The sequence below is a fragment of the Neohortaea acidophila genome (assembly GCF_010093505.1).
Source record: "Neohortaea acidophila strain CBS 113389 unplaced genomic scaffold BDY17scaffold_3, whole genome shotgun sequence".
Classification (NCBI taxonomy): Eukaryota; Fungi; Ascomycota; class Dothideomycetes; order Mycosphaerellales; family Teratosphaeriaceae; genus Neohortaea; species Neohortaea acidophila.
In genome coordinates, this window is record NW_022985512.1 from 888,379 (window position 1) to 913,429 (window position 25,051).

Genomic DNA, 25,051 nt, shown 5'->3' on the forward strand with positions numbered 1-25,051 from the left:
ACAATGGCCCCAGAAGCGATAGCGATTGATCCAGCGAGCGGCCCCAAGGTTGAAATGGAGCCTCAGAAATCCTCGACAACAGATGGCCACGCCGACCAGGAAGTTGTCGCGAAGGCAAATGGCCATGCCGACAAACCTCATGAAGAATACCAGTACCTCAACCTCATCCGCGACATCCTCAACAACGGAGAGCACCGTCCCGACCGCACAGGCACCGGAACGCTCGCCATCCCCTTCCCGCCCCAACACAAATACTCTCTATCCAAGCCCGACGGAACGCTGATTCTCCCCTTGCTAACGACCAAACGTGTCTTCCTCCGCGCCGTCATCGCCGAGCTCCTCTGGTTCGTCGCGGCCGACACAAACGCCAAAACGCTGCAAGACCAGAACGTCAAAATCTGGGACGGCAATGCGTCGCGCGCATACCTCGACTCCATCGGCTTGACAGAGCGCGAGGAAGGCGACCTCGGGCCTGTGTATGGCTTTCAGTGGCGCCACTTTGGCGCGCCGTACGAGACTTGCCATTCGGACTACGCTGGTCAGGGCGTCGACCAGTTGGCAGAAGTCGTTCGCAAGCTCAAGGAGCAGCCCTATGACCGCCGAATCATCTTGTCCGCGTGGAACCCGGCGGATCTGAAGAAGATGGCTTTGCCGCCATGCCACATGTTCGCGCAGTTCTACGTCTCATTTCCCGCGTCTGCGCCGTTGCGAGCTGACGGCAGCAAGCGTGGCACGCTGCATGCTTTGCTGTATCAGCGGAGCTGTGATATGGGACTAGGCGTGCCTTTCAACATCGCTTCCTACGCCTTGCTGACGCACATGTTGGCACGGACTTGCGATCTCATTCCCGGCAGCTTGACGCATACGATGGGCGATTCCCACGTTTATCTGGACCATCGCGAGGCGCTCGAGGTGCAGGCACAACGTACACCCCGCGATTTCCCGACGCTGGAAATTGAGAGAGATGTTGGATGCAGCATCGATGGGTGGAAAGTGGAGGATTTCAAGGTGGTGGGCTACGATCCGCACAAAGGGATTGCCATGAAGATGAGCGTGTAGGGAGCGGATGGTCGAATGTGACTCGCACTTCGCCATCAATTCGAAAACGATGCTGATGGCTCAAGAGACTCCGAGAGGGCTGGTCTGAGGCCATCTGCACCGAGGACACGGCTTCCAAGCTGTCCGCGACGCTTCAGGCTTTTCAACAAGCATGGCATCCAGTGCCCATCTCTGCCTCCCTGCGGCTTCGGAGAGGAGTGCAACGTGTCTCGACGCGGGAAGAATGGCGCGGAGGAAGAGGACGAGCGCACGCACTTCAAGAGGTCTCGCATTCTTCTCGAGAAGAGAGACGGAGTCTATAGATCAGCTTCGACTGTACCCTCTACTGCGGCACCGCCGCCCCATCACCCCTCTGATCACTCCCAGCACTCCACACCCCCGCCTTCTCAATAGAATCCACATGCCATCGAATAACCTGCCCCCTACCAAACAACGCCCGTCCCATCCCCCCCACAACCTCAACCTGATGCCCCAATTTGCGCAACCCCTTCACCGTCTCCTCGCTCATGCCTTCTTCCAAATACACCGTTTTGTCCATCACATCGCCCTCATCCGGCATGCCGGCGCCAATGCACACGCGCGGCGCATCGAGGGCGGCTTGCGGCGTCTGCCCGAAAACGAGCTGGTTGAGCAGCACCTGCACGTGGCCCTGCGGCTGCATGAAGCCGCCCATGACGCCGTAGACGGAGTGCAGGCTCTGGTCGCTGGCATTCGTCACGAGAGCGGGGATGATGGTGTGGTACGGGCGTTTGCCCGGCGCGAGAATATTGGGGTGGTTGGCCGGCTGCAGCATGAAGTTCGCGCCGCGGTTCTGCAGCGTGAAGCCACAGCCTTTGGGCACAATTGCCGTCCCGAAGCCGGCGAAGTTGCTGTTGATGAAGCTGATGCCGTTGCCCTCGGCGTCCGAGGCGGCGAAGTACACCGTGTCGCTGCTGTTTTGCGCCGGGCTGCCGTGCTCCGGCGGATCGGAGGCTTGGGCGGGGTTGAAGAGTTTGGCGCGCTCGGCGAGGTACGCGGGGCTGAGCAGTTCTTTCACGGGCACTTTGACGACGTTCGGGTCGGCGATCCACCAGTTGCCGTCGGCGAAGGCGATGCGCAGCGCTTCGATGACGACATGCAGGTAGGCGGCGGAGTTGTGGTCTTTGTGCGCGAATTTGGGGATTGTGCCGCTCTTCTCGAGCTGCTCGATGATGCCTAGGGCGAGGAGGGCGACGAGGCCTTGTCCGTTGGGCGGGTGTTCCCAGAGCTCAATGCCTTCTTCCGACTTGGGATCGTGCATGTGCTTGCCGTGGCTTTTCCCAACGTCCTGCGCGCGGAATCGGAGACTGATAGGCTCGGTCGTCTCCGTGCCCAAGTCCATATGGTTCTTCAGATCCTCCAAAGTGAGATGACCGCCGAGATCCTTGGTGACCTTGACGAGCTCCTCCGCAATACGACCGGTGTAGAAGCCAGCCTTGCCCTCTTTCGCGAGGGTGCGGAAAGTCCGAGCAAGCGTCGGGTTCTTCATAATCTCGCCCGCCCGCGGCGCCCTGCAACCATCTTTCGCATTGGGATCCTTCTTCAACATCTCCGCGCCATTGGGAGACGCCCGCCGCAAGAGATTCTCAGAGGATTTCCACTTGGAGCTGTTCAGCGTCAGTTCAAAAAGCCGGCAGGACAAAAGACTGGCTGACCTGATACCCCATCAATTCGCTGACCGGAAACCCAGCCTCCCCAAGCTCAATCGCCGGCGCCAGCACTTCCTCCATACTCAGCTTCCCACTCCCAAACCTCTCGACCGTATCCACCCAACCTGCTGGAGCACCGGGCACAGTAACAGCATGCACACTATGCAACGGAATCGAGCCCTTCTCGCCCTTCTTCAACCCCAAATCACCCCGAATCGTCTCCAACTCGCAATTCTTTCCCGCGCGCCCACTCCCATTCAAAGCATGCACCTTCTTCGTCTTCGCCTCGTAAAACAAGCAGAACATGTCGCCGCCGATGCCCGTGCTGCCCGGCTCAGTCATGTTCAGCCCGGCCGCGACGGCGACGGCCGCATCGGCGCAATTGCCGCCTTTACGTAGGACTTCGAGGCCGCATTGGGTGGCGAGGGGTTGGGTGGAGGCGACGATGCCTTTGGTGCTGTGCACGACGGAGCGGCGCGAGGGGAAGGCGGCGAAGGTTTGGTGTTCGTGGGGGTGGAAGGCGGAGGTGTTGAGAGGCATTGAGGCGGGGAGGTGGTCTCGGAGGGAGACGAGGCGGGAGAGGAGGGAGGTTTGCGAACGAATGGTGGAGATGGAGTTGGGTGGCGGCGGAAGCTAGGAAGAGGTGGATGAGGTCGGTAGGGAGAGGACGATTATGTCCTTGTACTGAATGATACCTAGGAGTAGAGAATGAGGGGGGAAGAAGAATACCTTACCTCTTGCTCATAATGGTGGAGTCGCATCATTTTTCAATGCCACCTACCTAATTCGTAAGGAGCATCACTTGCTCACGGCCGAAGTCGGCGCATGACGTCCGAGTCGTTTGGTTCAAAAGACACTCCGGGGACTGCAGCAGATGTAGACACTTCACAGGATACCACCCACTTCGGCTGCTAGAAAGCAGTGCATTTTATACAGACCACTGCGCCGACGCTGAGAACAAGTTCAATCGGAGAAACGATAGACAGGAGGCAATTTGACAGCGATCAGCAAGGCAATCCTGCCCTGAAGTTGCATGTGGCGGAGCTCGCCCAACCGCCAAGGTCGATGACTTCACCGTCCGCCCGTCTCAGCCGCCACGCTCCGCGTGCATAAAAGTAGGAAGACAGTGATAGAAGGCGATGGAGGCTGACGGGCGGCGCAAGGCAAACTCTACATATGCAGCTTGACGCGCTCGCGTGTTTCTCCGACCGCATCTCACCTTTCTTCGTCCCATCTTCACTAAACCAACAATGTCCGACGCCCCAACCGCCCAACCCTCCAAAACGGAGCGCTTCCTTCGAGGCGCGGGACAAGTGCGCGAAGATCCCAATCAGCGATTATGGGCGCCCGCTAGATGGGTGGTGCAATTGGTTCAATACCTGATTGCTATCATCATGTACATTTCCTCCCTTGGCTAGTGTGCGTTGGACCAGACTGACGCGCTCGCAGGGTCACGATTGGTGAGAGCTTACGAGCGATTATCAAGGGCGAAGCTCCGAGGAAGAGGAGAGCGGAGTGATCAGACGATCGATGTTTGCTCTATTGCATGGAGAGGATGGGATCTCGGAATGACTGCTGCGCGAGGAATAAAGGGCATCGATTTTCCCATGCCGAAGATCATTTGGTCGGCTTCTGGTCTCATACGTCGGTCCAATGACTGGAGTGTCCGGCGGACTCCGAGCGGAGAGAAGTGGGATGGGCGTGATGCTGAGGCCGCAGCCATTACATCCTAGCAATCGTGTCGATGGTGAACGACTTCTCGAAAGAAGCACCACCCCAACGATGCTAGACATGATGTTCCCAGCGTAGTCAGCAATGAAGAGTCATCTCCTCATCTTCATCTCACACAGCCGTCTCATCCCTGACCCAGAAGCGCCCTCAATCTCTCTGAGCTAGTATCCACCCCGTCCTGAAATCCAATCGCTCGACTCAAGCTGATCGCCTCTCGATATCGCTTCTCCGCCGTCGCCGTATCCCTCACCATCTCCGCAAACTCGCCCAAGTTATGCGTCGCGACTGCACACCCGAGATCACACTCCTCGTCCCGCTCCGGCGGCTTCACGTGCGCGGCAACGTCCAACGCTCTCTCCGCCCACGTCCTCGCACTCTCCACCATCATCTCCTTCGTCGCGACCGGGCCAGAAGGTGCATCTGACGAGGCGACGGCACTCTTCTCTGCGAACGCCTGCGCCGCGCGTGCCGCCTGCGGCGATTGCTGCGCCAGGCTGGACGCGATGTTATTCATGAGCACCACAGAATGGCAATCCGTCTTCCCCTTCAATCCCAGAGCCTGTAGAAACAGCGGCGTGGCCAGGTAATGCAGATTCCTTTCTTCATACCCATGCGCCAACGCCTCCAACGACGCCCCCTGCTCTTCATCCGTCATCCACGGCCCATCAGACTCCTCCGTCGCCCCCGCCGCCTGTCTTCGGATCTTCTCTGCTAAACTCGTCTCCACAGCCCACACGAGCCGCTCGAGCGCCATGTCGCGATCCCACACCGCGCCGTCGGCGTAGTGCTCGCCCAGCTTGACGCTGATGGCGATCGTCTTGGCCAGTATGCGCGTCTTCTTCTTCCGCATGTCCACATTGGCATGCAGCTCTTTCTGCTCGTCGTACAGCTCCAACCACCGCAAGTTGTCTCCGCGCACCTGCTCCAGCACCAGTATCGCCTTCTCCACTTGATGCACCTGCTGCAGCAAGCCCGCAATCTGAATCTTAATCCCCATCACTTCATCGCTGAACGGATCCATGCCCACCTCATTCGCGACCGCGAGGGCCTGCTTGTAGTACTTCAACGCCTCCTTCGGCTGAAAATCGGTCTTGGTGTAGAAGATGGCGCGCCGCAGCTTCTTGGCGACTTCTTCGGGGTAGTTGTGGTAGGCGCCGATGATGTACTTGTAGTAGATGTAGTTGGCGTAGAAGACGCTCGAGCCGCCGATGACGATGCACAGGAAGGCGAGCGTCATGCTGACCGGGTAGTTTTTGAAGAGCACCTTTGCGTTGCCCGTGAAGGAGCGCGTACTGTCTTTGGCGAAGGCGCGCCGTGCTTGGGGTGATGGGTAGATGAGTCGGTTGATGGGGAGGGTGTTGCGCTTGGGCGGGTTGTGGATGCATCTTGTCGCTATTCGAGGGGCAATCGGCGGTCTGAAGACTTGCCGTAAAGGCGAAAGAAAACCGGGACGGACAGGCATGGCGAATTGAGGCCGTTTGAAGTGGATGCAGTGAATTAGTGAGACGGGAAAACGGAGAAGGTTAGATGTCAGTGAATTTCAAAACACCTCACCCCGGATTTTGACGCGAACCATGACGCAACCAGTAATTGAATCATCCACCTGAACATCCGCGACCAATCTGCATCTCCTCACCTACCACACGACAAACGGCTCAAGGCCGTACCGAGAGGCAATGTGCGGCCGCTACGTCCTCGCCATGCGCCCGTCGCAGGTGCGCCAACACTTAGAGGAGCATAACATGCCAACGGATGAAGCACCCAGCGACGAGGATGGCCAGCTGCGCCAAAGCTACAACTTCGCCCCAGGCTACCACGGGCTAATCTACCGCGCCGCCACCAATGACCGCGGCACAAACGCCACCCCACGGGAGGACAGCACTCAAACCGAGCAGCAGTCCTCGCCCAGAGCCGCTCCCTCCTCTCAAGCGACAACCACGTCCGTAGACGGCCTGGCGACACGCGAGACAAAGTACAAACTGCAAGCGGCCAAATGGGGCCTCATCCCCTTCTGGACCAAGCGCTCGCCCGACTACGGCAGCATGCTGCGCACCATCAACTGCCGCGACGACAGCCTGATCGAGAACCGCGGCATGTGGAACACGATGAAGCAGCGCAAGCGGTGCATCGTCGTCGCCGAGGGCTTCTACGAGTGGCTGAAGAAGAACGGGGGCAAGGAGAAGATTCCGCATTTCGTGAAGCGGAAGGATGGGCGCTTAATGTGCCTGGCGGGACTGTGGGATTGCGTGCAGTACGAGGACACCGAGGAGAAGCTGTATACGTACACCATCATTACCACGGATTCGAATCGGCAGCTGAGGTTCTTGCATGATCGGATGCCGGTCCTTTTGGAGGCGGGTTCGGAGCAGATGGCCAAGTGGTTGGATCCTGGCAATGTGGGGTGGAATAAGGAATTGCAGGATATGTTGAAACCGTTCAGTGGCGAGCTGGAGTGCTACCCGGTGGACCAGGCGGTGGGCAAGGTCGGGAACAACAGCCCGAGCTTCGTCATCCCGGTCGACAGCAAGGCGAACAAGAAGAACATTGCCAACTTCTTCGACAATCAAAAGGCGTCGCCCAAGAAGGGTAGTCCAATCAAGGTGGATAAGCAGGAGGATCGCGCGACGGCGGTAAAAGTCGAGGATATCGAATCGAATGCTCCCTTGCCAAAGCCAAGGGGCCAAACGGATGAGCAGCTTTCCCAGGCCATCAAAGAAGAAGGCGAGGAGCTTGATGACTCGGCTTTGCTGAAGGCGGAGGATGAAGAGAATGAAAAGGGCATCAAACGGAAGATGTCCGAGATCAAAGACGAGGATCTATTGGAGGCGGAGAGCAGTCCAGCGAAGAAGGCTGCAAAGCCTAGTTCATCGCCTATCAAGCCCGCTCGCAGTTCGACGAGAAGCGCAACATCGAACGCTACAGTCCCCAAGACACCGACGAAAGCGGGTGGGAACGCGAAGATTACCAGCTTCTTCGGAAAGTGAAAGGATCGTTTGATCCGTCACCGACGATTAACAATGAAGCTACAATGCCAGCAGACCACACAAAGTACACACGAGGGAGAAGGCAAGTCGGCAAATCATCCGCCTTGTGTGGTGAAGATAGACGGGACAGCAGAGCTTCTTCGGCGAATTCCTGCTCCTCTTCCGCCGGCCCCATTCCCCGATACGTTCAGAGTGGGGAACGAGGGATAGCAAAATGTGAGAAAGGTGTCAAGATCGTCAAGTGTGCTGCAGGTGGTGGAGAGATGGCCCACGGCCAGACGTGTGACCGGCTTTCACCGGCGGTTGACGTGATGCGCGATTCAGCTTCGTGCAGCCCGATGGAGTCCGTACCAGATGCAAGGTCTCCGGCATAACTACAGCGGGAGCAAAACCGCCGTGCCGTACACATTGTTCCTACGTGTCTCTGGTCTCGTTCGACGTTCCTCGTTTGCCAAATTGTATGCTTCCGCGATGGTGTTCGCGCCGCGGCGAGCGCCATCGTGCCTTGCCAGGATCAAATCAACCTGGTTGAAAAACGACGAGCAACGAATTGCATTCCCGAGGTTAAGTTACCTGCAAAGCACACCATTCTCCCCGGTCGATCTTTAGACGGGGAGGCGGAGGACGGTTACCCGAAAGATTGCCTTTAGACCCGCACGCCTCGTTGCAGATCTCTTTTCGTCTCTTCCGGACATCATTGCTCTGATTCGGGGGCGGCAAGGGCGGCTGTTCGGGGTTGCAGCCTGTGCAGATTCCATCAATCACCTGCGACTCTCGCATGAGTATCCTGACACGCACACGCAGCAGATCGGCAAAGATTGCCTCGTCGAGCTCCCGAGTCGCCCGTCCGCCCACCTGGTCGTATCGACTTCCAACCCTCCCAATGCCCTCGTTGGAACGATGGTAGCCTTGGAACTTTAAGATAGGGCACGTCTGATTCGTGACTCGTGGCCACCGCCCGAGGCGCCCCTACCGGCATTAGTTACGCCTCTTGCTTCCTTCGCTTTGCCGCGCGCACTCCTCAATGGCCGGTCAGGTCAACGAGAGTTTACACATTTTACGCCGCTGCTGACCGCATCTTGTTGACATTAGTCCGGCGGGATGTGCACCGGCGACGGAAACTATGTTCTTGATTTACGCATGCCTGCTTCCACATCGCCAGTCTGTCTCTCCTGATTGACTACTGCACAATAGAACACACCTCCGGGAACCGCTTGCTGGAAACGGACGAAGGAATACGGTGTGTTACGCATCGGGCCACATATTGTCCATCAAACACCTGCCGCAGCCAACATTGCATGACCGACCTCTGATCGATCCAAGGCGCTGGGACCGGACTCGGGGGTGAATGCGTGTGCGGACCGACCACCATGTGACGCAGCGTGGAAACACAAATACATCTAATGTTCCGGCCTTTCTTGTCTTTTGCTACTCTGTCTGTTCAATCACCTGGTTCACAACTCGTCAAAGTGGTTGATCGAAACTGCACAATCTGCAGCACTTTCCATTTGGACACCGATGACGTCCGGCGTCGCGCAATACACCTCCAGACAACATGGCCGCATCCCTGCTAGCCTTGCTCACGCAACAGGCACCAAATTTACAGACTCGGAAAGGGCTGGTAATCCTCGGACTCCAAAACGACTTCGTTCAACCCGGCGGCAAATTCCCCGTGCCCGTGCCGGCCGACTTCTGGTCCCGATTAAGCACTCTCGTAACAGGCTTTCGAGAACACGGCGATGTCCTTTGGGTACGAGCGGAATCTTCGCCTTTCACTGTGATCGATGAGCCAGATCACCTGGTCTTCAACCCTCGACAAAGGGGAAAGGAGTCAAAGCGTCGTCGCGTTTCACATGACGGCAGCGAGACGTTGTCTCCTCCTGGTAGCAGGAAAGGCTCGACTACTTCGGAGGGGCATGGAAAGAGCAGAAAAGGCTCAGCTACTTCTGAGAGTGCGTCTAAGAGCAGGCAAGGCTCCACCGCTTCGCAAGGATCTACGAAAGCGAAGACTGTCGACGACGAGCTCTTCCTGTCAGCAAATTCACACAGAGAAGCATGCTGCCTCCCGAACTCCGGAGGCGCAGACTTGTGTCCCCAAGCTAAGGCCCTGATCGACCGGAGAGCAGACGGCGAAATGATTACCTCACACTACTCCGCCTTCGATGACGGATCATTGGCGCTGGCCCTGCGCTCCAAACTCATTACCGAAGTGTTCATCTGCGGCTGCCCTACGAATTCGCTGGTATACGCAACTGCAATGGACGCCGGTCGATATGGTGTACACGTCAACCTGATCGATGATTGTCTCCTTGCTCGACGCCCAGAATTACACAGCCCGGCCATTGAGGAATTACGGGAGCTCGTGATGGCCGATGTCAGGAGCAGCACCGAGGCGTTGGACAGATTGGCTCACCCGTCGCGTTACGCTTCTGAGGATGAAGCCACTGGAGGAGAAGAGAGCGACATCGAGCACGATCACGCAGGCACGCCCAGGGACGGTTTCAAGGTAGATCGGGACCAAACTAGAAGGCATGATCTCCCCAACCGAGAGCAACGGGAGCGTGCACTGGAAGCGGATAGCGAGGACTCCGACTCCCCCAGCATGGCACTTCCTCCTCGTCGGCTTTCTGCACAGGTGCAGGAGGGACTGCGCGATTTCAGCTTCGAACCTTCGCCGGCGCATCGCTCGCTGAAGGCTACAACGGATTTGCTACAGCAGGCCATTGCCGCGAGCAAATTGGGGACAAGTCACTCTGCCTCGAGAAGTGCGAGAGGCGAACGGGGCCCTGAAGAAAGAAGACGAGCGATGCCAACCCAGCGCCATCGAGACGGTGTACATGAGCATGCTAAGAGCCACAAGACGTCCAGAGACCAAGCACGAGACGCTCCTCCGACTCACAATAGAATCAGACAGCGCGACAGAAAGGCTGCCACAGGGCATCATCGATCCCTTCCTCAACCGCTATTCGGCGAAGGCAAGGCCTCCGAAAGCGCCGGCTCGACCATGCTCCACGACTTCCTTTCCCCCGAGCTGTCCGAAACAGTCTTCGATACGCTTTACAAAGAAGTCAACTGGCAAAGCATGCACCACCAAACCGGCGAAGTGCCCCGCCTCGTCAGCTGCCAAGGCAGCATTTACCAAGACGGCAGCAAACCCATCTACCGCCATCCATCCGACGAATCCATCCCCCTCGAGCCCTGGACGCCAACAGTCGAAGCCATCCGCCAAGCGGCAAAAGACCAAGTCGGCCACCCGCTGAACCACGTCCTCATCCAGCTCTACCGCGGAGGAACAGATTACATCTCCGAACACTCAGATAAGACGCTCGACATCGCGCAAAACTCGTACATCGTGAACGTCTCATTTGGCGCGCAGCGCACCATGCGCCTCCGCTCGAAACGGAGCAGTAGCGCGGGCAACAACGACAAACCCGCTCCCCGCACTACCCACCGCGTCCCCATGCCGCACAACTCCCTGCTCAAAATGAGCCTGGCGACGAACGCGGAGTACCTGCACGGCATCAACGCCGACAAGCGGCCCGGCGTGGAGCTGCAGGAGGCAGAGAAGGCGTACGGCGGCGCGCGCATCAGTCTTACGTTTCGACACATCGCGACGTACTTGAACCGCGACTCGACGCTGATATGGGGCCAGGGGGCGACGGCGAAGACGAAGGAAGAGGCTTGTCCTGTTGTTAAAGGGGATGTCTGGGAGAGCGAGAAGTTGGTGCGTGCGTTTGGGGCGGAGAATCAGGCTTCTGCTATGCGGTGGGAGGAGGTCTATGGCGAGGGATCGAATGTTTTGCATTTGAAGTGAGGGGGTAGAGGCAGAGTGTTCGCTACTATTCATCTATTGAAGGTGTGAATACGCATATCGTCTACTGCGGCACCCCGTTGTGTCCTGGCTGCCATCCCCCCTCAGCTGCAAAGACGGGCCCCAGCGTGCGCGCAACGTGCAAGAGCTGCCGGTCTTTGAATCTGGGACACACAGCCGTCAGACCGATAGGCATGCCGTGCTCTCCCGCGAAGCCCGGGATGTTGAGTGCGGGCACATGCATGATGGTCCACGTTGAGCAGAAATTCTGATTGAAGCGGATGGTTAGCCATGTGGAAGCAGCAATGACATCAATTGGAACAACTCGGAGGTGACGAACCATGTCGCCTGTATTTCCCACATCAGCCGGTGCTTCATCGACGACGCTCGGGGTGATGATGGCGTCGTATTTACTCGCTATGGCGTCGAGGATGGGACGTAGTCTCGCGCACTCGTCATAAGCTTCTAGTTGATCCTTTCGCGATACGTTGCCTCGATTCTCCCCGTAGCCGATGATGTTGTCATGCAAGTGTGTGCGATCTGTCATGAGTTGTCCAAGGAATGAAGCTTGGCCTTCTCTCGCGGATACGGCAGCATGCCAGCCAAGAACTTTGTCGAAGTCGTTTGGTAGCTCTACGTCTTCTACGATCGCGCCGTGCTTCTCCAAGATGGACTTGGCGGTCTGCATGGCTTTACGAGTCCCGGCCCCGGCACTCGGCCAGTAGGTTGACTTGCAGAAGCCGAATGTAGCTCCTTTCAATGTGAAGGGTTTGCTCGGGGGTGCTCCATCGTCGCGGATGTTGAAGAAGTCTGATAGCAGCTCTAAGTCTTCGACAGATCTGGTGAAGAAGCCGCACGTGTCGAGGGTGACACTCCATTGCGCCAGGCCTTCCCTTGATATTGCGCCCCAGGTTGGTCTGGAGTGAAGTAGAGGTGTTAGTAGAGTAGCGTTAACAAGACTGGGCCAACGCTTACTTGAAGCCATAACACCCGTTGAACGATGCGGGTCGAATTATGCTCCCGCCAGTCTGTACCAACGTATCAATAAGAGTACAATCAAGATCAAAAGATTGCTGCTAACCTGAGTACCGAGGGAAATAGGGATTTGGAAATCTCCGACCGCAGCTCCGGATCCCGAAGAGCTTCCACCTGGCGTGCGCGTCTTATCATGAGGATTGGTAGTGAGATTCTGATGCCAGTTGCCCTGTTTGGTGGTGGCGAATTCCGTGGTCGATGTCTTGCCGAAGATGATTGCGCCTGGAAGAGCTCCGTCAGTGGACAATTTGTGCAAAACTAAGCTCAGGTACCTACCTGCAGCACGTAGCGACATAACACAATTGGCATCTGCAGCAATCGGCGTCTCCGACTCGAAGAGTTTGGAGTTGTATTGCGTCGGCATGTCTTTGGTCAAAATGACATCCTTGACGGCGACTGGAAGGCCGTGGAGAGGCCCTCGTGCCTTGGCCGAGACCTCATCTAGATGCCGAGCCTGTTGGATTACTTGATTGGGGTTTAAGTACACCCATGCTTTGACGGCTTCGTCTCGTTGTTGGATCCGATGCAGAAGCGAGTTGACATAGTCTTCTGCTTTGAGGTCGCCGCTTTGTAAGAGAGGAAGAGCCTCTGCGGCAGTGAGGTGCCATGGCTGCTTTTGCTGTTCTGAAGCCATTTGTGACGGTACGGATGGCAAGCAATGTGATGCTGACAGATCTCTGTCGCACCGAGCAATGCTGCACGGCGTTGACGATGACAGTCGTATAAGGCGGGTGATGGTCGCTTTGCAGATCACAGTCGATGTGCCGGCGAGGAACAACTTGCCCTTTTCAATCTTCAATTCGTCGTCTCTGGTAAGACGTTTGATGAACTTGCAATGTAGTCCGAGGTCGCATCATCGGACGCAGGGCGGTCGTTGTGTCAAAAGTCGTGATCATTGTTGTCTCGCACGCCTTCGACTTCACCTGTTTAACAACTACCTAACATATAATCTTTCTCTGGATTGGGCACGGTATTTTGGCCAGCCATGGCTCGAACGATCTTTTCGATTGCATGGGGGCTCCTCTGTCTTTTCGTTGCCATCCTTGTAAAGCCATTGGTGGCGCAACAAGAGCAACAACCTCTCCAGGCGGCCAAGGCGAGGCCAAACATTCTCTTCATCTTGACCGATGATCAGGACCTCCACATGGACTCTTTGTCCTACATGCCCAACCTGAAAAGGCATCTCATCGAGCGGGGGTCCACTTTCACCAATCATTATTGTACGGTAGCGCTATGCTGTCCTTCCAGAGTGTCGTTATGGACGGGGAAAGCCGCACGTAAGTATCTTGTCCACTCACTTCGATTGAACACCTATGCTCACAACGAGGCTTTTCAAAGACAACACAAATGTCACCGATCTACATCCTCCTTGGGGTAAGTCCTCTGGTATTTAGCAATCGTCCAGCACCTGCTGAGACGTTCAGGTGGCTATCCGAAATTCGTATCTCAAGGCTTCAACGAGGACTATCTCCCCGTATGGCTCCAAGCTGCAGGCTACAACACCTACTACGTCGGAAAGCTGTTCAACGCGCACACCGTCGACAACTATCATTCGCCACATGCTGCCGGCTGGACCGGGAGTGACTTTCTGCTAGACCCTTTCACCTATCGATACCTCAATGCCACCTTTCAACGGAATCACGACAAGCCTGTCAATTATGAAGGATCGTACTCCACGGATGTGGTCGTGGAGAAGGCCCACGGTTTTCTTGATGACGCTATACACGCGTTGGACGAAAAGGACGAACCTTTCTTTCTTACGGTCGCACCAATAGCGCCTCATAGCGATGTGATCATCCGAAGGAAGATCATCAGCGGACAGGTCTCAAACCAATCAGCTACTCAGGCCCCTCCGATCCCGGCAGATCGACATAAACATCTTTTCGAGGATGTCGTAGTTCCCAGAAACCCCAACTTCAATCCGGATACGCCTGGTGGAGCCTCCTGGATAGCCAAACTGCCTCAACAAGATGAAGAGAACGTTGAATACAACGACGATTGGTATCGCAACCGACTACGAACACTCCAAGTCGTCGACGAGATGGTGGAGTCCTTGATATCACGGCTCTCCGAAGCCGGCATCCTGGAAAATACGTACATCTTCTACAGTACCGATAACGGGTACTCGATTGGACAGCATCGGCGGCAGCCTGGAAAGCAGTGCGCATTCGAGGAGGACATCAATGTGCCTCTCATTGTCCGCGGCCCCGGCATTCCCCAAGGACTGCAAAGGGATCTGGTCACTACTCACACAGATCTGGCGCCCACTTTCCTGTCTCTGGCCAACGCTGCTCCACCGAGTAAGTTTGAATTGGATGGGCAAGCCATACCGTTGTCACCGTTTCAGCCCGCTTCGAATGGCAATGTAGACGCCGTCCCTGCTTCCGTGTTGGACTGGCCACAAGAACATGTCAATGTTGAGATGTGGGGCATCATCATGTCCGAGGGCAAGTACGGTATGGTACAGTATCCAAACCATACTTACAAGGCTCTACGAATCGTCGGGCGAACCTATAATTTGCTGTATACGATATGGTGCAGCAACGAACACGAACTGTACGATATGACGGTGAGCGAACATTGGAAGCCTCCCCATCCACGGCCTATACTTACTCGTTGTACAGAGCGACCCTTATCAGCTCGTCAACCTATACAACACCAACGAAGCACCCGAAGAGAGCGTGTCAATAGTGCACGCAAACATCTCAGAAGCCTCCTGCACTCTCATTCAGTCTCTGCCGCTGGGCAACACAACTTCGGAATCTCCGAACTGCAACGCAGCAGGTTTCGAGAAGGCCTCAGCTCGCTCACCGCTCGTCCATCGCCTCGATGCCCTGCTCATGGTCCTCAAAACTTGCGTCGGAAGACAATGCACACACCCATGGGAGAGTTTGTTCCCGTCAGGCAAAGTGCGCAGCCTGACTGACGCCCTTGACTCGAAGTACGATGATTTCTTCGCGAACGGCGTTGATCGTGTCCAGTTCACGCAGTGCGAGAGGGGGTACATTGCGGAGAGCGAAGGGCCGATGTGGGATGGCACGCAGGCGTTTCCCATGTACGAGGAGATGGCTTATCGGTGATTGAATGAGTGGCTCGGGATTGCTATTGGCTTCCAATTGTGTTCCGGCGAGATCGTCGACTGGTTCATTAACGAACGGTTCCCTGCGGGGTCTCTTTCTCAGCTGCAGGCAGCAGTGCCCTCAGCTGGCCTTGGCGAAAAGTAAATCATCCAGTGATAGACACCGAGATACACACTTTGTAGTGCAATCTCGAAGAAAAGAAAGAAGCAATTTGCACGAAGCCAACCTCTCAATCATTGTGGTCACCCAAAATGTCGTCGATGTTGGACCATTTCCTATTCGCCGTGCCTCCAGAGAAGTGCGCTGCCCCAAGCCATCCTGTTCAGCCTTACACATGCCATTGGGGCGAAAGAGCTGATCGTACCTGCACAGATTCCAGGAGGTCGTCGCGTGGTATCTCGCCGCCTTGGCTCCTCTGAAGTACGAGAAGCTCGCGGATTATGGCGTTGTCGTTGGCCTAGGCGTCAACGGAAAGGCCGATGTATGTCTATCCAGGCACGACTAAAGACAAGGGAGCCCACCCCTGCTAACCAGGACGTCGTACGGCGTCGGCATAGCTTTGGATCCACTCTGTTTCCGAAGACTCTCCAAAGACGGGCTACTTCCACTTGGGTTTCAAAGCGACAGGTACGTGTGGAAACCTCGCAGCTCTGACCTCGGGGCATGGCGTTTCGCACGATCTGTGGTCGGCGATAGGCGCTGACGCTGCTTTTCAGATTATGAGACCGTCCACGCCTTTTACGAAGCTGCGGTGAAGGCAGGAGGCAAACCGAACGGCGAGCCTGGTCCCCGACCTCAGTATGGGCCCAATTATTACGGCGCGTTCGTGCTGGATCCGGTTGGGTTGGTGTTGTCCGGGTGCCGGAGAGAGCCTCACTCTTTGCTAATACTTTGCAGAAACAACATTGAAGCGGTCGACAAGACGGTACATTAATGAGTCTGCAGGTCAACAACCGTGATGGTTCGGCATAGGCTGTGAAATATAGCACTTTCCTACCCACAAAGCCATTGATTAGAATTCATGGGTTGCTTATCGATTTCTTATCCGATTCCACCTCGCTTCGACTGTCCAAATTTAGAGAGCTCTAAAATGCACCTTCTTGCATGCGCTCCAAGCCTTTCTCTCCCATGTCTGCATCACCCTGGATCTGCGCTCGTTGTTTGCGCTCTGCCACCCGCATCCGTCGCACGTTTAACGTGCGAAGATGGCAAAGCACAACTGCCACGAGCGACAAAATATCCCCCGCGCTACTTGTCCGAGCGCAAGCCATAGCGAAAGAACATGCCAACCTCACCGAAAAACTTGCGAATGATTTCGACACAAGAGATGCAAAGCGACTGGGCGAGTTGAACTCTACGGCGGCAGCGTTGAGAGAATACGAACAGGCGCACGCATCTTTGCGAGAACTGAGCTCTTTGCTTGAGTCATCGGATCAAGAGCTGAGGGAGTTGGCGGAAGAGGATGTCGAACCCACGCAAGCGCGCATACAGCTCGCATCGAATGGATTGAAGTCCAGCCTGGTCCCCGTGCATCCCTTCGCACACCTGCCATGTCTGCTTGAGATACGGCCGGGCGCGGGTGGCGACGAGGCGGGCATTTTCGCTGGCGATCTGCTGCGAATGTACGAGGGCTTCTGCGCTCGCAATGGACTGCGCACTAGTGTTCTCAAACTCGACACGGCAGATTTCACGGGCGCCAGTGGGGGAGCGGGCTCTCGGTTGCATGTGCAGGAAGCTGTGCTGGAGGTCGAAACGCCGGGGTCGTATGGCATTCTTCGCTGTGAGGCGGGCGTGCATCGAGTGCAGCGCGTGCCAGCGACGGAGAGTAAGGGCCGCACGCACACCTCTGCTGCGAGCGTGCTAGTGTTGCCGTCGCTACCTACAGATGGAGCGCAGAATATGGACGAAAACAGCTTCAACGATCCGAACAGCGATTACTTTGTCGACACGAAAGATGTCCGGACAGATGTTATGCGAGCGGGCGGGGCCGGCGGGCAGCACGTCAACAAGACGGAGTCTGCAGTGCGATTGACGCATGCGCCTACGGGAATTGTCGTCACCATTCAAGAAAGCAGATCCCAGCTGCGGAACCGCGAAACGGCATGGCAGTTGCTGCGCTCACGGATTGCACAGTTGCGCCGCGAGGAGCGAGAAGAAGAGCAAGCACGCTTACGACGGGGTGCTGGCGCCGGCAAGGCTGGACGGGAGAACAAAGTGCGGACCTACAATTATGGGCAGTCACGCGTGAGCGATCACAGAAGTGGGCTGGATGTGAGGAATCTCGGGGAGGTCATGGACGGAGGCATGGCGCTAGATCAGGTGATGCAGAGCGTGAGGGCGTGGATGGCGGAGCAGGAAGTGCTGGATCTGGTGGCTGAAGAAGAGGGCAAAACTGGTGGAAAGGGTTGAAAAGACCAATCATCGTGCCATGCCGGCCAGGAGACATTACTTGGTGAACTGCTGGACAGTAATTGGAGAAGGCGCGGCCTCCGACACGTGCGATGCTTTCTTGAGAATCTTTCGCAAATCTATGTACGTCTATAACTTGGCAAAGACCGGCTTCTTCTTCTTGATGCCTGCCAGCAGAGCATCCTCGGTGTCTTTTGTTTGAACCATGCTGGCGTTCCAAACTTTGATGTACTCCAGCCCTAGAATCACTGTGTTAGTGCGAGGCTCGTCATCGTATGCACACAGCGACTTACCGTCAACGATCTGGTGATCCCTTGAGTAGTTGATCACCTGCTTCGTTCCCTGCACAGCCACCGGACTTTTGGTTGCAATTAGCTTGGCGAGATGCAAAGCCCTGTCCAAAGCCTCCTTCTTCGAATCATACACGGCAGAGACGAAGCCCACCCGGAGCGCCTCCTCCGCACTCCAGTCCCGCGCGGTCAAAGCAACGTCTTTGATAAACGACATGGACACGCCGGAATACGGCAAGCGACTCAGCGTGCCGACATCAGCCGCAATGCCAATCTCGACCTCGCGCACCGAAAACGTCGTGTCCTTGGCGCAGATCCGGACGTCGCAGCAGGTCGTCATGTCGATGGCCAAGCCGTACGCATATCCATGCATCACCGCAATCACCGGCTTCTCGCACTTCTCCACCGCCGTCACGGTGTCCTGGATCTCCTGGATATGGCGCTGGATCTTTACGCCGCGCCGGGCGACGTCCTCGCCTTTGCCCAGCGTCATGAAGCCGCTGTCGCTGGCGGCTTGCACGTCCAGTCCGGCGGTGAAGGCGCGATCACCGTTGCCGGTGAGAATGATGGCGCGGACATTCTCATCGTGAGAGAGTTTGTTGAAGATCGCGCCTAGGCTAGTGAACATGGCCGGGGTGAAGGCGTTGAGTTTCTTCGGCCGGTCGATCTGCACTTGCGCGACATATTCGGCAGGAAAGGTGACATTGAAGTGTTCGAACTTGTAGTCGGAGGCGCCCATCTTTGCTAAGTGGAGATTGAAGGTCGGGAGATGGTCGAGAGGCGATGCAAGATTAATATCTCACGGAGTTGTCTTGATAATCATCAGCCGGTTGAGCCGAGGTTTCGGTCAGCAGCAATTGCTGCCCCAGGTTTCGGGAATGCCCGCCGTTAGCCAGACCTTGTAAAGCCAAAGCTTAAACTAAGCCTGCTGCAGGCATGTGCACGTCCATCGTAGCGGACTTCCCGGATTTCCACCCACTCGCTGCAAGTCTTGTTTGCATCACTGTCGTGTTCTGGGGGAAGAGTTGGAACGGCGGGATAAGCACTTGACAAACATGAGCGAACAAGATGTGGCATCACAGTCGTGGAAGAGGAGCACCGCGCCCACCTACTGAACCCGAGATTCGCCGTACTCTGTTCACCACCCTATCCTAGGACCATCCCTCGTCATCGCGGTACCTCAGCGAAGACGCGACTGAGATGGCTACTGCGACATTGGAAAGGCAAGACGGCGCTCCGTCACTGGTGCAGGCTCACGATGGCCTTGCCCCTCTCGATCCGCCGGGTCCAGCCGTCAACGGACATGTCCCCTCCCCCCTTCGATCCTCACAGACTGTCCGAAGCTTAGAGGAGCACGATCTACCCGATGTCCCTGAGGAAGACCCGAAGCCCAATGGAATTCACTTCGATGACAGCAGCTTCATGTTCGCAACGCGCTCGGGTCAGAGCGCACTGTCAACTGCAAACACGGATGCCAGGACTGGTGGTGCACTGGCGGATGCGATGAGGCACAATCGTAACTCACAAGGCGCCGATTCGCCTCTGCGCAGCCGAAGTGTAGCTGCAGGAGATGAAACTCCCGCTGCACCAAAGACAGTGTCTTGGGAGGTGGATGAAGGGAATAAAGACATCGAAGGCAACAAAGACTCCACAACGCCCAAAGAGAGGCAGGGCAGCTTTCTCGGCAAGCTGAAGGCTCTGACAAGCCCCTCTTCGCAGCAAAGCCGTGCTCCACCAGCTGCCACAACATCCTCCGCCCTGTCCGAGCAGGATGAACCTTCACACCCGCTCGAGCCGAGCGAGGATGTCGCAGCATTCGCGGACGAAGACTCCGACGAATTGGCCGACGAACTACCCCCACCATCGAGAAAGCAGAGAAACCAAAGACCGCGACCCAATACCGCCGAGTCAGCGCCGTCTACTCCGCGCATGGCACGGCTGGAGCAGCGCTTCGCATCCTTCATGCGTGATCAATCCGGCACCAATGACAATAAGGCGAGTCCTTCCCGACCGACTGGACGACTGAGCAGGCGAAGCACTGCATCCGACTCCAACGACAACGCCCAAGCCGGCGTTTCCGAGGACGAAGGTCGCGATCGCATAAGGAATGCATGGCGGAGGGGCATCGAAGGCGCACGCGGGCTCAGTTATTATTCGCGCGGCAGGGCGGATAATGAGAGCCCAGACGCGAGGCGCCCAGGTCACCTGCGCCGAATCACCGGCCTAGGCGGAGCCGTGGATGGCGCTGCTAGTGGATCGGCATTCGGAACGCGCGACAAGCCAGAGCGGTCAACCACTACGAGCGCACAGAAATGGCGCCAGGTGAAGGCGGGACTGAAGCTGCTGGGTCAGCGGAGACGAGACGAACGCACGCGTGTCGATCATCAGAAGAGCGCTCAATTGATGGCCGAGCTGTTGGCCGGCTCGCCCGCTGCGTTGTTCCTGGCAAGCATGTTCCAACGCGACGAAAACAACCACAAAAAGATCCCAGTCCTCTTGGAACAAATCAAGATCCGCATATCTGATTCCCAGATACGAAAGGAGAGCAACGGTGATCGGCATCTCGTGTTCCATATCGACTTGGAGTACGGCAATGGACCGGCGCGCATGAAATGGAGCATCTCGCGGTCATTGAAAGACTTTGTCAACCTGCATGCTCGCTATCAGGCATCTGCGACCGCCGATAAAGTGCGACATTTACGCAGCGAGCACAGGACCAAGGCTAGGCAGCCGCGCTTTCCTAGGAGCGCCTTTCCGTATGCAAGAGGGATCAGAGGGTTGTTTGAAAACTTGCAAGAAGAAGAGGAGGATGACGAGGCGCTCACAAACACAGCTGCGGCCGCGCTCGACATGCCGCTCGCCAGTCCGATGACGCCAGGCCAGGGCTCGACACCATTAGTCCCCGGTGGCGCATTCCAACCGACAACGCCTGGTTTCCATGATTCCACCGACGAAGCTTCGCCGAGACATCGACGTAGGAGGTCTGGTGTCCTCTCGCCGAGGCCCATTCGAAGATCGAGCACTGCAGATTTCGGACCACTTCCCACCGACCCTGAGCAACTGACTGACCGCCAGAGAGAGTTGTATTCACGACGGCAGCGGCGGAAACTCGAGACCTACTTGCAGCAAATGATCCGATGGCTGATCTTTCGACCGGATAGCACTCGATTGTGCCAGTTCTTGGAAATCAGCGCCCTGGCCATCCGGCTCAGCGTCGAGGGGGGCTATCAAGGCAAGCAAGGCCTGTTACAGATTGCGAGTCGCCGGAACAAAGAACTTAGGAGGGTCGAGCCGTTTGCGACTTTCGAGAGACATCATCCGAGGTGGTTCTTGGTACGGCACAGCTATGTTGTCTGCGTGGACGGTCCCGAGAGCTTGAATCCATACGATGTGTTCCTGGTGGACTCAGACTTTACCACCGAAAAGAGGCAGAAGCGTATAGCCGATCGGTCGACGACGAACGGCGACAGTTCCAAGGCCGTCGATATGCCCAAAAGCCATGGCAAACATTTGCTAATCCGACTCTACAATGCCGAAAGGAAGCTGAAGCTATTCGCAAGGAACGAGCGGCTGTTCTTGCAGTTTCAAGAGAGCATCAAGCACATGGCTGAGGAGACTATCTGGAGTAAAAAGCAGCGCTTTGGCTCCTTCGCCCCGGTGAGGAACAACGTGTGGTGCAGATGGCTTGTGGACGGACGAGACCACACCTGGCAGATCTCACGCGCGATCGAGAATGCAAAGGACTTTGTGTATATCCACGGCTGGTGGGTGAGCCCCGAGTTGTACATGCGTCGGCCAGCCGCGATCAGCCAGAAGTGGAGACTTGATCGCCTGTTGCAGCGAAAGGCAGCCGAGGGCGTCAAGATCTTTGTCATCGTGTATCGCAACATCGAGTCGGCCATGCCCATCGACAGTGAGTACACGAAATGGGCCTTGCTTGACCTCCACCCCAACATATGCATCCAGCGCTCGCCGAACCAATTTCGACAGAACCAATTCTTCTGGGCGCATCACGAAAAGATGGTCATTGTGGACAACATGATGGCCTTCATCGGGGGTATCGACTTGTGTTTTGGACGCTGGGATGAACCGAACCATACGCTCACCGACGACAAGCTGACCGGATTCGAGCTGGATCACGTTGGACCCAGGGATAGCGAGCATTGCCAGGTGTGGCCCGGAAAAGACTACTCGAATCCTCGAGTGCAAGACTTCATCGCCCTCGATCGTCCGTACGAAGAGATGTACGATCGGACGAAGGTGCCTCGGATGCCGTGGCACGATATCTCCATGCAAGTTGTTGGCCAACCTGCTAGAGACGCAGCGCGCCATTTCGTGCAGCGCTGGAACTACATTCTCCGCTCCAGAATACCGAGCAGGCCTACGCCTGTGTTATTGCCACCACCTGAATTCGACCACGAGGAGCTCGCGAACCTGGGCATGACAGGCACGTGCCAGGTGCAGGTCCTGCGCTCCTGCGGATCCTGGAGCATAGGCACACCTAACAAGACCGAGCACAGCATCATGAATGCGTACGTCCACCTCATTGAGAACAGCGATCACTTTGTGTACATCGAGAACCAGTTCTTCATCACGTCTTGCACCGTGGAAGGCACGCCAATCCTCAACAAGATCGGCGATGCCCTGGTCAACCGCATCATCCGTGCGTACGACAACGACGAGCAATGGCAGGCTTGCATCCTCATCCCCTTGATGCCGGGCTTCCAGAACAGCGTGGATTCGCAGGACGGCACATCGATCAGGCTGATCATGCAGTGTCAGTTCCGATCCATCTGTCGTGGCGAGGCATCGATCTTCGGACGTTTGCGAGCTAGAGGTATCGATCCAGAAGACTACATTCGATTCTACGCGCTCCGCCAATGGGGCAAGATCGGGCCTCGGAAATGCCTCACTACTGAGATGCTATACATCCATGCGAAATGCATGATCGTTGACGATCGTACCGTCATCATTGGCTCTGCGAACATCAACGAGAGATCCATGCTTGGCAACAGAGACTCGGAGGTGGCCACCATTGTTACAGACACCCGCATGATCCCATCCTACATGGCAGGCGAGCCATATGAGGTCGGTGAGTATGCCCATACGCTGAGGAAGCGTCTGATGAGAGAGCATCTCGGCATCGATGTCGATGCTTGCTATCGCGCCGAACAGTCTGCCCGAGACCAAGAGGAGCAGGAGGCGGAGGTGGACAGACTACACCGACAGGAGGGCCTTGAACAAGAGGATTACTTCTCGCCTCTCAAGACGGCGACGCTCCAGCACCCTGCCGTGTCGCGGCTGACTGACAATCTAAATCCAACGAGCAGCGTCAACAGTGGAGTATCCAGCGTGACGAGAAATAGATCAACCTCGAGTGTTGATCAAACTGGACCACTCGACAAGAAGGATCGTAAAGGCACTTTGGTGGAGTTTCAGCACGACCTTGACGTTGACGGGTATGGGCAGGACAACATGAAGGCCATCTACGAAACCACTGATCCCCAACTGCTCGACTCTTATGTGAATGCACGGGGGCAAGAAGTGATGCTGAAGAAGGAGTCGCCGGAACTGCATCGTGGAGAGAGCGCCACGGGTTCTGAAACGATCACAACTCACGGTAACGACGGCGCAGAAGATGATCCTGCCGTGCAGCCACCGTATCCAACCGAACGCCTGGACACAGACAAACTGGGCCTGTCGCCTCGCTCGCAGCTGCCGCAATTACCGCCCTTGGACGACACGGACATAGGCGGCCCGGGGCTTTCGCGTGGAAACTCCATGCCAGATCACGTCCTATCACCCCTTGCACACACGCTGAAGCGCCCCAAAGTCACCGAAGACTGCATGACCGACCCGGTCGTCGACAGCTTCTACCGCGACATCTGGCACCAAGTGGCGGAGAACAACACGCGCCTCTACCGCCAGGTCTTCCGCTGCATGCCCGACTCGGACGTGATCGACTGGAAAATGTACGAAAAGTACAACGAGTACAACGAGCGCTTCATGCAGGCGCAAGGGCTTGGCACGAGCAAGCCGCGGCCTTCGAAGGACGCGCCCGATAAGTCCGGTCCGCCCGGCTCGAATGGCGCCGAGATCGTCCCCGTTACAAGCATGGCGGAAGCGGCTGCCGTGGGACGTGTGCGATCGAAGAGCGTCTTGACCGGATTCGTGGACAAGCTTCGGCCGGGCAGCAAGGCGAGCGCGGACGACGCTCGACAGCAAGCCGCGAATGAAAAGGACGAGGCGGCCAAAGCGCTTCGCAACGCTGCCGCTCCTACGCCTGACTCCCCCAACTCGGAAATCTCCAGCGGGCCGACCGCCGTGCCGTCTCCGATGAACGAGCAGCCGCCGCTAGACGAGGAGAAGGAAGCGCAAAAGCAGACGGACGACCACCAGGCGCAACAGGTGCAGTCGAAAGACCACTCACCGCAGCAGCAAGCGCGCGTGGACGAAGAAAAGGAAGCGATGAAAGAGGAGGATGCCGCTGGCGCGCGAAAAAAGAGTAAGGTCAATCGTGCACCGGAAACCACGGCGACGCAGTCGATGCCCACTAGCACGACGCCTGTCCCTGGCGTGCAGAAGTCGAACAGCCAGAAGCAACGGAAACGTCGGGGCACGACTGCGAAGAGTAGTGCGCGCTCCGTGCCGGAGGAGGTGCTCGACAAGGACGAAGCGGAGGGGCTGTTGAAGCTGGTGCAGGGGCATTTGGTTACCTGGCCTTACAACTGGTGCGTATCCTTCTTTGACGTTTGCTTCTTGGCTCTCCGAATTACTGACGCTGCGAGTAGGCTTGAGAAGGAGGAGCGCAACGGGAACTGGCTGTATAACATTGATCAGCTGGCGCCGTTGGAAATCTACGACTAATCGGGTTGCCTTAGCCAATGGATTGGTTGTTGCTCCGGGTTGGTCTATTCGGGGGAGGTGGGAGGTGGCGTTTTATAAGCACGTTTTTGCTCTCACTCGCACTTAGGCGTTCATCTTA

At 56.6% G+C, this 25,051-nt stretch overlaps 12 protein-coding genes across 12 annotated transcripts; 8 read left to right on the forward strand and 4 right to left on the reverse strand.

Annotated features, from left to right (window-relative positions):
- Nucleotides 1-54: 54 nt before the first annotated feature.
- Nucleotides 55-1,059, forward strand: BDY17DRAFT_247687 (thymidylate synthase/dCMP hydroxymethylase domain-containing protein; the record flags this gene model as incomplete). The annotated part of the gene is made up of 1 exon (XM_033730841.1): nucleotides 55-1,059. One exon carries the CDS (start codon nucleotides 55-57, stop codon nucleotides 1,057-1,059), a length of 1,005 nt encoding a protein of 334 aa, XP_033591824.1.
- A 161-nt stretch (nucleotides 1,060-1,220) lies between these two features.
- Nucleotides 1,221-3,621, reverse strand: BDY17DRAFT_99534 (nucleophile aminohydrolase). The gene is made up of 2 exons (XM_033738922.1): nucleotides 2,733-3,621; nucleotides 1,221-2,677 (listed from the first exon to the last, which is right to left on the reverse strand). The coding sequence occupies exons 1-2, from the start codon at nucleotides 3,264-3,266 to the stop codon at nucleotides 1,382-1,384; spliced, it is 1,830 nt and encodes a 609-aa protein (XP_033591825.1). The 5' UTR covers nucleotides 3,267-3,621; the 3' UTR covers nucleotides 1,221-1,381.
- Nucleotides 3,622-3,976: 355 nt separating this feature from the next.
- Nucleotides 3,977-4,245, forward strand: BDY17DRAFT_322119 (uncharacterized protein; the record flags this gene model as incomplete). The annotated part of the gene is made up of 2 exons (XM_033736757.1): nucleotides 3,977-4,122; nucleotides 4,176-4,245. 2 exons carry the CDS (start codon nucleotides 3,977-3,979, stop codon nucleotides 4,243-4,245), a joined length of 216 nt encoding a protein of 71 aa, XP_033591826.1.
- Nucleotides 4,246-4,581: 336 nt separating this feature from the next.
- Nucleotides 4,582-5,694, reverse strand: BDY17DRAFT_315719 (uncharacterized protein; the record flags this gene model as incomplete). The annotated part of the gene is made up of 1 exon (XM_033735933.1): nucleotides 4,582-5,694. One exon carries the CDS (start codon nucleotides 5,692-5,694, stop codon nucleotides 4,582-4,584), a length of 1,113 nt encoding a protein of 370 aa, XP_033591827.1.
- Nucleotides 5,695-6,133: 439 nt separating this feature from the next.
- On the forward strand, nucleotides 6,134-7,441 carry BDY17DRAFT_247235 (uncharacterized protein; the record flags this gene model as incomplete). The annotated part of the gene is made up of 1 exon (XM_033730801.1): nucleotides 6,134-7,441. One exon carries the CDS (start codon nucleotides 6,134-6,136, stop codon nucleotides 7,439-7,441), a length of 1,308 nt encoding a protein of 435 aa, XP_033591828.1.
- Nucleotides 7,442-8,844: 1,403 nt separating this feature from the next.
- Nucleotides 8,845-11,255, forward strand: BDY17DRAFT_315721 (uncharacterized protein; the record flags this gene model as incomplete). Its single annotated transcript, XM_033735934.1, has 2 exons — nucleotides 8,845-8,893; nucleotides 9,016-11,255. The coding sequence occupies 2 exons, from the start codon at nucleotides 8,845-8,847 to the stop codon at nucleotides 11,253-11,255; spliced, it is 2,289 nt and encodes a 762-aa protein (XP_033591829.1).
- Nucleotides 11,256-11,316: 61 nt separating this feature from the next.
- On the reverse strand, nucleotides 11,317-12,921 carry BDY17DRAFT_247730 (amidase family protein; the record flags this gene model as incomplete). The annotated part of the gene is made up of 5 exons (XM_033730846.1): nucleotides 11,317-11,520; nucleotides 11,593-12,169; nucleotides 12,228-12,280; nucleotides 12,334-12,509; nucleotides 12,564-12,921. 5 exons carry the CDS (start codon nucleotides 12,919-12,921, stop codon nucleotides 11,317-11,319), a joined length of 1,368 nt encoding a protein of 455 aa, XP_033591830.1.
- A 223-nt stretch (nucleotides 12,922-13,144) lies between these two features.
- Nucleotides 13,145-15,553, forward strand: BDY17DRAFT_293201 (alkaline-phosphatase-like protein). The gene is made up of 4 exons (XM_033732952.1): nucleotides 13,145-13,564; nucleotides 13,626-13,661; nucleotides 13,712-14,856; nucleotides 14,912-15,553. The coding sequence occupies exons 1-4, from the start codon at nucleotides 13,273-13,275 to the stop codon at nucleotides 15,365-15,367; spliced, it is 1,929 nt and encodes a 642-aa protein (XP_033591831.1). The 5' UTR covers nucleotides 13,145-13,272; the 3' UTR covers nucleotides 15,368-15,553.
- Nucleotides 15,554-16,463, forward strand: BDY17DRAFT_293202 (glyoxalase family protein). Its single transcript, XM_033732953.1, has 5 exons — nucleotides 15,554-15,665; nucleotides 15,740-15,848; nucleotides 15,925-15,994; nucleotides 16,084-16,210; nucleotides 16,265-16,463. Exons 1-5 carry the CDS (start codon nucleotides 15,619-15,621, stop codon nucleotides 16,299-16,301), a joined length of 390 nt encoding a protein of 129 aa, XP_033591832.1. The 5' UTR covers nucleotides 15,554-15,618; the 3' UTR covers nucleotides 16,302-16,463.
- BDY17DRAFT_293205 (uncharacterized protein) lies at nucleotides 16,464-17,873 on the forward strand. The gene has a single exon (XM_033732954.1). It carries the CDS (start codon nucleotides 16,472-16,474, stop codon nucleotides 17,774-17,776), a length of 1,305 nt encoding a protein of 434 aa, XP_033591833.1. The 5' UTR covers nucleotides 16,464-16,471; the 3' UTR covers nucleotides 17,777-17,873.
- BDY17DRAFT_293206 (ClpP/crotonase-like domain-containing protein) lies at nucleotides 17,874-18,962 on the reverse strand. The gene is made up of 2 exons (XM_033732955.1): nucleotides 18,070-18,962; nucleotides 17,874-18,015 (listed from the first exon to the last, which is right to left on the reverse strand). Exons 1-2 carry the CDS (start codon nucleotides 18,803-18,805, stop codon nucleotides 17,906-17,908), a joined length of 846 nt encoding a protein of 281 aa, XP_033591834.1. The 5' UTR covers nucleotides 18,806-18,962; the 3' UTR covers nucleotides 17,874-17,905.
- A 607-nt stretch (nucleotides 18,963-19,569) lies between these two features.
- On the forward strand, nucleotides 19,570-24,933 carry BDY17DRAFT_247509 (uncharacterized protein; the record flags this gene model as incomplete). The annotated part of the gene is made up of 3 exons (XM_033730829.1): nucleotides 19,570-24,513; nucleotides 24,571-24,797; nucleotides 24,858-24,933. 3 exons carry the CDS (start codon nucleotides 19,570-19,572, stop codon nucleotides 24,931-24,933), a joined length of 5,247 nt encoding a protein of 1,748 aa, XP_033591835.1.
- Nucleotides 24,934-25,051: the final 118 nt, after the last annotated feature.